The sequence below is a fragment of the Aphanomyces invadans genome (genome assembly GCF_000520115.1).
Source record: "Aphanomyces invadans strain NJM9701 unplaced genomic scaffold supercont1.33, whole genome shotgun sequence".
In the NCBI taxonomy this organism is placed as follows: domain Eukaryota; phylum Oomycota; class Saprolegniomycetes; order Saprolegniales; family Verrucalvaceae; genus Aphanomyces; species Aphanomyces invadans.
In genome coordinates this window covers 242629-254279 of record NW_008580178.1, presented here as the reverse complement: position 1 = coordinate 254279, position 11651 = coordinate 242629, and the positions used below count along the sequence as shown (strand labels likewise).

At 54.5% G+C, this 11651-nt stretch overlaps 6 protein-coding genes across 6 annotated transcripts in view; 2 read left to right on the top strand and 4 right to left on the bottom strand.

Moving 5' to 3' along the window:
* Positions 1-240: 240 nt before the first annotated feature.
* H310_11687 (hypothetical protein) lies at positions 241-1030 on the bottom strand. The gene has a single exon (XM_008878437.1). The coding sequence runs from the start codon at positions 1019-1021 to the stop codon at positions 278-280; it is 744 nt and encodes a 247-aa protein (XP_008876659.1). The 5' UTR covers positions 1022-1030; the 3' UTR covers positions 241-277.
* A 483-nt stretch (positions 1031-1513) lies between these two features.
* Positions 1514-4246, top strand: H310_11686 (hypothetical protein). The gene is made up of 12 exons (XM_008878436.1): positions 1514-1816; positions 1869-2119; positions 2171-2260; positions 2313-2466; positions 2519-2634; positions 2684-2768; positions 2815-2916; positions 2977-3054; positions 3098-3416; positions 3470-3606; positions 3708-3796; positions 3852-4246. The coding sequence occupies exons 1-12, from the start codon at positions 1559-1561 to the stop codon at positions 4105-4107; spliced, it is 1935 nt and encodes a 644-aa protein (XP_008876658.1). The 5' UTR covers positions 1514-1558; the 3' UTR covers positions 4108-4246.
* Positions 3996-4470, bottom strand: H310_11685 (hypothetical protein). Its single transcript, XM_008878435.1, has 2 exons — positions 4253-4470; positions 3996-4200 (listed from the first exon to the last, which is right to left on the bottom strand). Exons 1-2 carry the CDS (start codon positions 4457-4459, stop codon positions 4129-4131), a joined length of 279 nt encoding a protein of 92 aa, XP_008876657.1. The 5' UTR covers positions 4460-4470; the 3' UTR covers positions 3996-4128.
* Positions 4471-4598: 128 nt separating this feature from the next.
* H310_11684 (hypothetical protein) lies at positions 4599-6868 on the bottom strand (the record flags this gene model as incomplete). The annotated part of the gene is made up of 3 exons (XM_008878434.1): positions 4599-4919; positions 4966-5503; positions 5548-6868. 3 exons carry the CDS (start codon positions 6866-6868, stop codon positions 4634-4636), a joined length of 2145 nt encoding a protein of 714 aa, XP_008876656.1. The 3' UTR covers positions 4599-4633.
* A 1951-nt stretch (positions 6869-8819) lies between these two features.
* Positions 8820-10775, top strand: H310_11683 (hypothetical protein; the record flags this gene model as incomplete). Its single annotated transcript, XM_008878433.1, has 5 exons — positions 8820-9016; positions 9744-9801; positions 9866-9953; positions 9998-10333; positions 10609-10775. 5 exons carry the CDS (start codon positions 8820-8822, stop codon positions 10773-10775), a joined length of 846 nt encoding a protein of 281 aa, XP_008876655.1.
* A 300-nt stretch (positions 10776-11075) lies between these two features.
* Positions 11076-11651, bottom strand: part of H310_11682 (hypothetical protein) — a gene marked incomplete at both ends in the record, with an annotated part of 2261 nt that continues 1685 nt past the window's right edge. Inside the window, one exon of the mRNA XM_008878432.1 lies at positions 11076-11642. Within this exon, the coding sequence (XP_008876654.1) occupies positions 11076-11642 (567 nt within the window). The remainder of the gene's footprint in view (positions 11643-11651) is intronic.

Genomic DNA, 11651 nt, shown 5'->3' with positions numbered 1-11651 from the left:
TTGGTGTATTCTAGACCAAAATCGGCCAATTTTTCAGCAAATGCCAGCTTAAGCTCCCCCGATGCTGTCGTCGACTGTCAGTGCACAGAAGATAATGCTGTGGCTCTAGCGGTAGTCCTTCGATACCCTCGTGCTTGAGAAATGATGCTGCTGCTCCCATGGCAGTCCTTCGACACCCTCGTGCTTGAGAAACTGATGCTGCAGCTCTCATGGCAGTCCCTCCGGTGGCATAGCATGTCAACAACAATAGGACCGAATATGTTTACCATATCTACTCTTACACCTGCGCAGTCTGAATCCCATCGGCACTGTCGCAGGACTCAACCACGACCACGTCTGCAACGACTGGATCAAACCGTTGAAACAGGCCGAGCAAGTGCCGGTTCTCGTCTTTGTCCAAGAGACTTTGAATGATGGGCTTGGCTGCCTCGTACTCTTTCGAGTCGTGAAACATGGACGTGAACGAATCGAGAAGGATTTGGGCCGTGCCGCGAACGTCGTCGTTGTGGACATTGTGGAACAAGACAACTTGGAAGTTGTCGTTTTCCACAGACAACATTTGAAGTTTGTGGGGCAGGTGGTGCTTGGCTGGCGAAAACTGAGGGGAGTGCAAGTTGGGCGACGACTGCGGCGAGACAGCATGGAACGCCCCCACGGAAGGTGACGTGGACGTGTTGAGGCACAACGCTGGAGCTGCAGGACTCGTCCCGTAGTTCGACCCAGAGTTGGACGACCGAGATTGAAGCAAGTTTTGACGAAGCGACGTGGAATACCGTCTGCCAGCCATCGACGTTGCAGCTTTGCTTGACCACCTCGGCACTTGGATCGACGGCGACTGACCAAAATGAACGGTCTGCACTGGCCCGCCGTCGATTTCTCGAGCAAACTGGGAGAAGCTGTGCACAAGGGCTCGCAGTCCTTCAACTCTTGCATCTTCATGCCAATGCCATTGCTTGCTGTAGACGCACACGGATGTTGCCACGTCCAGGACCTGGAGATACCATATCTTGGGCGGCTGCATGAATCCAAAATCTGAACGAATCAAGTTATCCGGATACCTTCAGCGTACAACTGCACCTCGTTTCTATGGAAACTGCAGGGCATTTATCGACGATTTCCTCCATACTACTCTCTAGCTTTTCCCACGAATTCTTGTCAAATATTCCCGTAGTCGTCAAGATATTGTTTCATGCTAATTGTGTTAACGCTCTCCCATAGGAGACGTTGCCGACATTTCATGCCAATTTTCCCAACATACCTTGGTCATGTATGGGCAATCCCATTTTAGTACATCGTGGGACTGTAGTGCATGAAGAACTTGGCAATTGCTTGTACAGCACAATGACGACGATAAGTGGGACAACCAGCGGAGACATGTGACCGTGGCCATTATCTGTCGTCGTGATGTCGCAGCACGTCCTGGCCTTGGTCGCCGTTCCCCCTCGCCACCCAGCACGCATGACGTGATTGGCTGGCTTGTTTGGTTTGAAATGGAAAGCCAATTGTTGCCGCCATCGCAGGCACGTGATAAGGACCAGCCAGACGAAGCGAAACGCGGATGGGAGCTCGACGCCGCGGCGACACGGCCACGGCTCCATCAACGCCTGCCCGTGCGCGACTACCTCCTCTGACGCTTGCGCAACGTGTGTTCACGGCGCTGGTGAAGCATACATTGCCCTCATCACCGACCGACTTTGTCCTACCTTTCTGCAAGGACCCACTTCTCGCCACATACTTCCACGACCTGGCCAATTCCATCAGAGCTGCATCCGATTACACCTTGGACTTTACTCGTGACGAGATCGCTGAAGCCGAGGTGAGCACCGCGTTTGCTCGTTGTGGCTAACCACATGCAACGTCACATGCAGGCGGTCGAGCTGACGTGGTTGCCTCCGAAATACTCGAAAACTTCCAAGAATGTGTACCTTGTAAGGAAGGCACCGTTGGCCCAAGCTTCTTCGAGCAGTCGGTGCACGTGTTACGGGCAAGACAACCAGCGAGGAAGCTCAACTCGGCCTGCGCAGGCGTCGTCGCCAGTCGAGACGACGAGGTCATACTCGTCCACCAACCTTAAACAAGTTGAAGACCCGACTTATTGCAACGATACGTGCCACAACAGGTGCTCACATCATTGACCTGTATGTCATCGTGCGATCATGTCATTTTTTAGACTGGTCTTGATCGAGTGTGGCAAGAACACGTGCTCCGCGCCCGATCCGTCCAAGTGCCGCAACCGCCCATTCCAACGAAAAGCCACGAAGTGTGCCACACCGCCTCCATTCGTTCTCGTGTGACGATGCTGTTTTGATCAGGGCAACGCGGGTTCAATACATGGGGCCAAAAGGATTCGGACTTGTCGCCGACGAGGCAATCCAAGTCGGCGATTTCGTTGTGGAATACGTGGGCGAGGTCATCGACGAAGCCATGGCCGCGGACCGCCGCGCCGCCAACCTCGCTTCGGGAAACGTACGTGGATGGAGAAACTGTGCAAGGCGTATTTGATTTCGAGCGAGCGTAGACACACACGTACATGCTCGAGATGGAAAAAGATATCTTGATCGACGCCCAGTACAAAGGCAACGTGAGCCGCTTCATCAACCACAGCTGCGCACCCAACTGCAGCGCTCAGAAATGGTCCTCGGTCCGTCCTGACGCCGCCCTCCTCAACACGTTGTGGCATTAGGACGTGCGAAGGCAATGTGCTTCGGATTGGGATTGTTGCACACGCCCCCATCGCCCGTGGCGAAGAAATCACGTTCGATTACCAGGTGCGGTGGTACTCCACGCATCGTTGGCATCCCATTCGACTCGTAGTTTACCCACGTGGGGGCCACAAGCGTGACATGCCATTGCGGGGCCGCAACATGCAAAGGCCAAATGGGGTTCAAAGAAAAGGACACGATCAAGGCCGAGGATGTAAATCTGCATTCAACACCATGGATGGAGCCATCAACGAGCCTCTGATCTGCCTTTTAGAAAACATCCGACAGCCATGCGCAGCCGTGGACGCGCCCGATCAAAGTCTCGTCCCTGGCGCTTTTCAAAAGTGCTCGCGTACGTTTGCCCGTTCGTACCAAGCCATTGAAACAGTGAGTAGTTGGACCGAGACTGGCTGGACGAATATGGATTTGCCAAGAAGCGGCTCTTCCTCAGCCACGCCGTACACGATGACGTCGACGTTGATTCGTACTACAACTCGATCCGACCCACGAAGCGCCAGACGACCTCCAACTGGTACCACCAAGTGCTCACGAATCCACCTACAAAGACTACATCGTTCCTCGCCGGTGGCGTGCTGGACTACACCAAACTCCTATCCCAACAAAAGACGAAAAAACGTGCTGCTGCAGCACCCTCGCCAGCTCCCCGCCCGCGCCGCAAATCGCTCTTGGATTCACGCTACCAACTCATCAAGGGTACGCGGCGCAGACGCGTCTTGGACGTCCACGTGGCTTAAGCTCTATTGTAGAAGTGCATCAGTTTGCCGAAGGTCGATCCGTGTGGAATGCCCGCCTTCGAGTGTCCACCGCCAACCTCGACGTCGCTCGGATCTATCGATTCGTGGAAAACATTGAAAACGGCGTCCACCATCAACACGGAGAAACCGTACGTTCTTTTATTGGATTGTTTAGTTCTTTTTTGTCGAAAATGGTTTTAAATGGTCGAAAAATGAATGCTTGTGGATCTCATGGCAACGACGTGTGCAGAACGACCTCAACGAAGATGCATGCCACCGATGTGGCACAGCCGGTGAATTGATCTGCTGCGACGGATGTCCTGCTGCATTCCATCTATCGTACGTGAGATTGAACGACATGATGTACACGTCACAAACAGTTGTGTTATGCCAGATGCGTGGGCCTCCACAACCTACCGCCCCGCAATGTGGACTGGTACTGCCCGTCTTGCAAACGCTCCAAGACCAACGTACCAAGCACGTCGGCGCAGCGCTTATCGCAAACTAACGCGATCTTTCAAGTTGGTCCTGCCCCCGAGACGAAGCGTTGGCACAAGCGCAAGGTCGGTCGACCCAAACGCGTCGTGCTGGCGACAGGAGAGACCACCAACATGCTGTCCGCCTCACCCGACAGAGTAGACATGGCATAGCCTGAATGAATGATCATAGTATTACACGTCGTCAAGTTTTACAGGACCTTCGCACTTGTCAGCTAAGAATGCTTCGCTTTTCGACTTGGCGTTCTAGACATGGACAACGTAACTCGGGTAATCGAAGTGCGAGATGCTTGGGTACCTTGATTGCTGTGGCCAATAACGCATGAGGTCCAGTCTGTTTCGGTGCAGGCAGAGGCCCGCCATCTTCCTTTCCGCCGTACGCATGCGGGATCGTTTCGCTCTCATTCGTGCTGTACATGTCCTCCGGAACATCGGGGTGCACGGAGAATGCATGTACTTCCTCCCCGCGGAAGCGGATGGACATGGTCACCCCAACTTTCGCCATCTTCACTGCAATGCACGCAAAAAATGCAAGGAATTTCCAGATAAGCGATTCCGCATAATTTAAAATCGTTATCCGGATGATGTCTCTCTGCGCGCCAAAATGGCATTTTTCAAATTCAGTCGAGCAAGGCAAGGCAACAGACGAAGCGCGGACGAAGTGGTTTGGGATGGGCATTCAAACGGGAGATGCAGAGTCGACTAAGAGCAACCGCACACTACCCATGGACTCGTACACTGGCACGACGTCGTCAGCTTCTCGTGTGTAGACTTTAGTCGCCAAGAAGGCTTGTCGCTTCAGTTGAATGGAAACATTGTGCGGGGTGTCCTTGATGCAAGTTGTCACGCAATAGCGAAGGATCAACATCACGGCAACAAAGCCTCCGAATGCGCGAAGTTGTAAGTTTTTACCATCCACACTTGAACTGTCCAAAAGTGCGTTGGACGCATATACAGCGACGAACCTACCATGTCATGGTGATCAGGTCATTCAACTCAGGCAAGACTTACCCGTTTGTGAAAATTGACAGCGTTGTGAGGTATTCCAGCACGGACATCCATTGGCCGCATGTAGATGCCTGGCGTGGCAATGGGCGGCGGTGATTCATGACAAGGTTCGTAGAGTCCGATCGAAGTTCGATCAAGTTGTTCAGCAGCGTGAGCAACGACATGGCAGGAGATGCACCAAGGAAGAGGATGGTGAAACCAAACTTCATGGACAGCCCCAAGTATTCATTGAATGTCACGCGCCAGCCATAGTCCAATAGGTAGAATTGAGCTTCCACGGACGTTTGCGTCGCCACAGCGACTGAAGAACGACCGGCGCGATGCTGACTGAATAGCACGCGCGCATGAGGTACGACCCAGTCTTGTATCAATCCATTTGCCAACTGAAAGCAGAAAATCATGAGAAGGTACAGCCGCAGCTCGCCCAAACAGTCATTTTCAACACATGCCGCTCCGATGTAAGTCTTGACGAACGTGATGTAGAACAAGCCAGCAAAGTTGTTGACGGCGTGAAAGAGCACCGACTTGACAATGAACGCCCCTGTTGCATGCGTTAACATTTTCAACCATTTTCCAGGTGCAAACCTTCATGAGATGACTGAGTGCGGTGGTTTTCGAATTCATTCATTGCCTCGCAGATTGTGTTGTAGACGTAGTACATCGCGTTGATTTGAACGACGTTGGCAAGAGAAGTGACAGGGCCGGCCAAGAGAATTTCCGTGTTCGCCACGCGAATTGAGTATCCCCGCTTCATCATGTGAAATTGCAAATAGAAGATAGCGGCGACCACCGCCGCCACCAACAGTATAAGGACAGTCAAAAGCAGCCAGGTTAGACAACGTCGACGGCTCTTTTCTCTCTTGCTGAAGTATAGCATCGGCTGTCCTGTCACCGGGCTTCGGACCATTTGCCCAACGTACTGCGGACGAACTTGCTCCAGCGTGCTGAAGGTCGACGTTCCCCACTGCATCGCAAGTCTCGACGCTTGGCGCTTCCACGACTTGAGGAAAAACGTAGCCCAGATGACGATCAACGTGCTTGCGATGGCCGCGACAAAGTTCTTGGGGATGCGCTTGGACAATTCCACAAGCCACAGGACAAAGCCAACGGCACCAGGAGCGATCAAGCATGTTGTATAGTGCCCAAGAAACGCAAAGTATAGGCCAATGCGCGAACCAAAATAACGCTGGATTGCATGCAATGGTTGCTGCCATGGAAATTGCCCCCAATGAAGCCACAAGGAGGCCAAATTCTTGAGTTCGGCGGCGTCGTGGAGTGAAAAATATGTCGAGAGGACGTTCGCATGCTTCAATTTGTCGAGGTTCAGGCCGGCACCTCCATGTCGATTTGTCATGATGCTCTCGAGGAGAAAAATACGCTGGCTGCTCGTAAAGAGACCATAGTGCGGTCCTTGCTTGGCGTACAGCAACTGCATATCCTCGCGGCCCGTGTATTTGAAGTAGATGAAGTCGTAGGGGGACATGTTGAACTCGTGCAACGTATCGTCAATTGGAAACGGAGCAATTCCACAGTTGGGGAATCCATGGAGCGAAACGTCACGCAGCTTCTCTTTGTCCATCGGCATGAGAAAGTCGATGCGATTTGCTTCGCGTGCAAAAACTTGGCGCGATCCCCTCACCAAGCAAAGAATAATGTCGGTGCTGGTCGACCACGTTGACGCTGACGGACACACAAGCTTGAGGGTCAGCCCTGCTTTCTTGAGCCGGTAGCAAATCTCGTCGATGGTGGGAGTTGTCTTGGAACTCTTCTTGGGCAAGCGCAGTCGATGAAGGACGTCGCTCAACGGAGATGGCGGCGTCACGGTCTGTTGGATCGATGGGAACACGAGCACAAAGTCCCATGCGTATCCGTCCTGGCAAAGCAAGAGCTGATCTTCCTCGTCCATGATCGAGGCGTCTTCCGCAGTTGGTGGCATGAGCGGCGGGACGAGGTGTGGACCTGGCGATTCCATCGCAAGAAGATTTCTGCCATGTCGCCGTTCCGGTCGACGCGCCGAATCGACGCGTGTGTGACATCGTTGGATTCCACCAATCACAATTGGGCAAAGTGAAACCGCCAGACGACACCGCACATTGCACCAAGGCGAGCGGGACGCGTCAGCAAAAGGAGGCCGGTGCATGTGCTTTGGCTGGCTTGTGCGTGCTTGTGATAGAGATTTCGACCTTGCGAACAGGATGCCGAAGGTTCAAACGATGCACGAAAACCTCGACGGCACGATCGAATACAACACAAACGAGTTTCAACCCGCCAGTTTCAGACTTCCTAACGGCCAACAGCCAAGTCTTGGGCTTGGATTTCATGGCAACTTCCAGTTTTTCCGTTGGCCTTGACGACTTGGAGTGCTTTTGGGCCCAAAGCATGCCTCAAGGCAGCGCCGAGCTGTGGATTGGCTAAATTTCCACTCAGAGGCTCCGCCTTGGCTGCAAGGGGACCAAGCATGGTTCAAATACTTTGTCAAACTTCTATACTCGCATCGCGCGATCCCAACGCGACTGAAGGAAGTCAGAGTTGCCTGCCTAGAAGCATCGGTCCTACACAGCCACAGCTTCAAACCACATTGAAAAAAGCGTCACAGCGCGCATTCTCAATCGTGACGGAACGAATGGCTATTGAAATTGAGCTCTTCATCATGGCGCTGACGGTGGAGGCCATGCGCAACCGCTGCCGCCTCAAGTCTCTATGACTAGCCATGGCACTAAGTCTCTGCCGAGCCCATCCACCACAACAGGCGAATCCATTATACGCCGCCAATATCTTGATCAGAGCACATCCCGCATGCAAAACGACTCGGCTGCTTTAAGAGGTATCCCGATGTATTCCTTCACGACGTTGTGATGCTTCATGCATTTTCACCGGATCTACACTTTCACTTGTAGCTGCGCGCGCCTTTCACGGTGAATTAATGTGATTCCATTTCGAATCTACTCCACCGTTGTGTCGGGTACATGGCATGAGCCATTGTCGCCATTTCGACGGTGGCAAACTCATGCGAGAGCGCAAGGCAGTTGGGGGACACCTCGGTACAGCCTGCACTAGTTTGCATTGTCACTGGAGCAATGCCTCCACTTGCCCTTCACCAAAATTTCGATCGCGTTCTTTTCCTGGCCACTGTGAACAAATATCAGTCACGTGGACAGGGTAGAGGCGCCGCACCAAAGTCAGAGTGAATACCGTTTTGCATGACGTTCGACATCGGCGTGGCACGTTCTGTGAGACGGGGCGAACGTTGGAAGTGTCGAGGCAACTTCTTCGACAAAGAAGTGAGCCCATTTTGCACGTCGACTTGTACCCGCGACGCAAATGCTCTGGAGCGCCGTCGTTAGCCTGTCACGAGCACTGTTCGCCACGGATACGCTCGAATTTCGTCTTGCCGAGACAAGTCCATGACGAGTCGACGAAGACGAGTTGAGGGACTGGTGGTTCCCTCGACAGGTATCGCCGTCGTTAACTTGTCCACCAAACTGTGGCAATCACGTTGGTGCTTTCGTTTGTACAAACTCACGTCGGACCCGTAGCTTATTGTGAGCGGGGTTTCCTTTCGAGTCGTCCCGAGTTCAATGCCACGTCCACCTCGCCAAAGAAGATCCGAGTAGAACCTCGCACGTCGTTCGGCACAAACTACTGCTGTACGTTGGGCTCGCCCGTGCATGAGGTCGGGTGCCAGTGTTTTGTTCATCGGGACGTTGTCATCGCTTCATCGCCCACGACGGTGTTGTCACAAAGCAACAAGGATGGGAAGCGAACAAAGTCGTGGGTCGAATTGGCCGCAATGGAACACTTCGACCTGACTCGATCGCGAATCGACTGGCCCGGTGACCAACTCGCGTCTCGAGGTCATGACGCTCGTGCCTAACCTGGCGCTGAAGCAAGCGATCGACGAGTTTGCGTCGTACGACTGCCTCCACGGCTGTTTCCTTCTCGTATCTACAGGCTTGCACACGGCGTTCCTCTGCCCACTTACCCATGCCCTCATGACAGATCCCGTGGTGCTCGCGTGCGACGGACACTCGTACGAGCGCGCGTCGCTCATGGCGTACATGAAGGACCACGGGAATAAGCCCGCTTACAGGGCACACCATTGACCCAAGCTGTCCTCACTCGTTCTTTTCCAACCACGCCCTCAAGCAAATAATGGCCGAGCGCTCCATTCTCGTCGACGCTGCTCAGTTAGCGAGCCATCGGGGTCGACTCCGTCGTCGTCGACGACTCACGCCAGCGAGGTCGTACACACTGGAGTCACTTGGTACAAATCGTCCGTCATCTGTGTGCCAGTTGTGAACGATTTGTGTTTGGCACGCACGAGCCATTCATTCTGATCACCGATTTTCCGACGGCTTTCGCACCACGTCTGCAACGTTTTCCCTCCGCCACGGCGACGTTGGCCAGTTGGCGAACGAGCTCCCTTGTGGCATGCGCGTCGGCTACCTCCTCCTGACAGGATACATCCTTGCTCTCAGTCCGTTTTCTTTGGCACTATTCAATTGTGCGCGTCGTGCAACCCGACGGGTGAGTTTGCCCGCTCCTGAAGCTCAATCGAGAGATGGTGCCTGCAACTGCGCCTGGCGGAGTGTTCTACTTGGGGGAACCGGCGCGACTGCCGTCGGCGCCATCACCGCATGACGTTGTGTATCGAATGGCTGGTGACGAGCGGACGTTGCCGCGCGGAACTCTTACGTGCTGGCGTGATGGACGTCGCTTCCGAGATGTTGTATCTACAGGTCCAAAAGTGGCAGATGTACCCAATGGCCAGGACCTCCTAGGAGCCGCCGACACTTGAACCATTACATATTGGTGGATTCCATGGCCGAAGACGACGCGGTGCATCCCGTGTTGATTCGGCACAGCCGTCCATGTTCTCCAAGTGAAGCGGCGGGCGATGCAGATGGTGGCCCATACCACCCGACGGCCCGAGAACGCCGCGTGCGTCTACGTTGGCGAAGTCTTGTCGTCCAATGCAACCTTCGTCACGCGTATTATCACGTCGAGCACACAGTCGTGTGACTGTGCGATGCAGACAACATCGAGGTGCTCGAGGTAGATGACCGAGTCGTTAGTTTGCCCACCGCGGAGTTCGGACCGTACAACCTGTCAAGCCCTGATCGAGCTCCAGTGGAGCCAAACTGCCGCCCGACCAACGCCCGAGTGCTGAGCATGTTTCCACCGACCACTTCGATCGAATGCATTGTCGATCGCGACGGGGATGTGTCGGCGAGTCACCTGCTTCTCGTCGCGATTCAAGTCGATGCGAATGTCGTGATCTGCCGCGACTGGACGAAACCATATCGTCCGCACTTCATTGCATCCAACACGCCCGACTGGGCCCGGCGACTCGATTTGTGCGCCTCCAACGGTAGGTCGGACGAAACGTGGCGTGCAGGTTTGTTTCTACAGAGTGGTGTGCATGGCCTTGGTAGGACTTTGCGTCGCCCACGTGGCACACGGTCCGGAAGGCGAGTGGTATTGCAGCGCCACGCATAACCCACGCAGCGCGACACACACTATGTCGACAAGCGCGTCCGCCCTGAAAGCGACAACCCAACGCCATCGTCGCATGTGGTTTCAATACAAATCGTTTCTCGTGTACAACTCGAGCATCACGCGAGTCGTCGGACAACGTGTGGCCAGCATTGGCCAACACCTTGCGCAGCACCCTCGACAACGTCCTCCTTCCGACCACCGTCGACAGCAACGACGACGGGTTCTTGGTCGAGGCCGACAGCCTGGTCACGACCAACCTCTCCGCGCCGCTCAAAGTGTGTAGCTACAAACCTGGGGCGTGTCTGCGGAGGTGAGCATGCTGGCAGCGATGCATGCATGACGCTGATGCACGGGTTGGGCAGCTGCGGCCATATACAACGAACATGTCGTGTAGTGGAAGCACTCGTTCATAGCCACACGAGGCATTCCGTCCGTCGTAGTCGACACAATCGAAGCGTTCTCTTTCCGCCATCACAGACTGCAGCGCCAGGACAAGGCGGAAGGTTGGCAGGGCACCCATCGCGTTTGATAAAGATCGTGTTGCACCGACAACGTTGAAAAAGAGTGTACAAGTTGATAAATTAACAGCACGCAAAGGACCGACTCGGCAAAAATTACACCATGGTGAACGCCATGCTCTGGATGTTGACGAGGGCAAACAGGCCCTCGGCCAGCAGCGCCCTCGTGGGGTAGATCGGGAGGTCGATGCGGTTAAAGCACGAGTGCACCTTGGGGAAAACGCCGCGCTCGTACGGCACGCCGTGCAGCGAAAACGGGCACAGCTGGCCGTCATGACTCGTCAACGCACGAAAGCCCTGCAACGGCACGCGAGACGATCCGGTCGTGAACTGGAGCAGCTTGGCCCGCTCCGACGCCGTCATGTCAAACTCGATGACGTCCCAGAACCACCCGACCACGTCCTCCAACGACTTGGACACGATCGTCGACCGCTTCCAGTCGGCCACGTCGATCTCGGAAAACCCACACAGCATCAACTCGAGCTCCTTGTAATCGAACGGCATCAACAGCTCCTGCGGCAGCACATCGTACAGGCCCTGGACCAAATGCTGTAGCTGCGGCGCGACCCGGTCAAACAGCAAGTACTGCACCATCCTGTCCACGTACTCGGCCTTGTTGGCGTTCGTGACGGCGATATCTCGTCCGCCAACCACAAGCTCGACCTCCGACCC

What these genes read in the sequence shown, in the direction of transcription:
- H310_11687 (XM_008878437.1), bottom strand. Translation starts at nt 1,021, where the DNA reads ATGCAGCCGCCCAAGATATGGTATCTCCAGGTCCTGGACGTGGCAACA.
- H310_11686 (XM_008878436.1), top strand. Translation starts at nt 1,559, where the DNA reads ATGGGAGCTCGACGCCGCGGCGACACGGCCACGGCTCCATCAACGCCT. An exon ending in ACGCTACCAACTCATCAAGG is followed by an intron (nt 3,417 to 3,469) that starts GTACGCGGCGCA and finishes GCTCTATTGTAG; the next exon opens with AAGTGCATCAGTTTGCCGAA. An exon ending in CCTGCTGCATTCCATCTATC is followed by an intron (nt 3,797 to 3,851) that starts GTACGTGAGATT and finishes GTGTTATGCCAG; the next exon opens with ATGCGTGGGCCTCCACAACC.
- H310_11685 (XM_008878435.1), bottom strand. Translation starts at nt 4,459, where the DNA reads ATGGCGAAAGTTGGGGTGACCATGTCCATCCGCTTCCGCGGGGAGGAA. An exon ending in TATTGGCCACAGCAATCAAG is followed by an intron (nt 4,201 to 4,252) that starts GTACCCAAGCAT and finishes GTCCATGTCTAG; the next exon opens with AACGCCAAGTCGAAAAGCGA.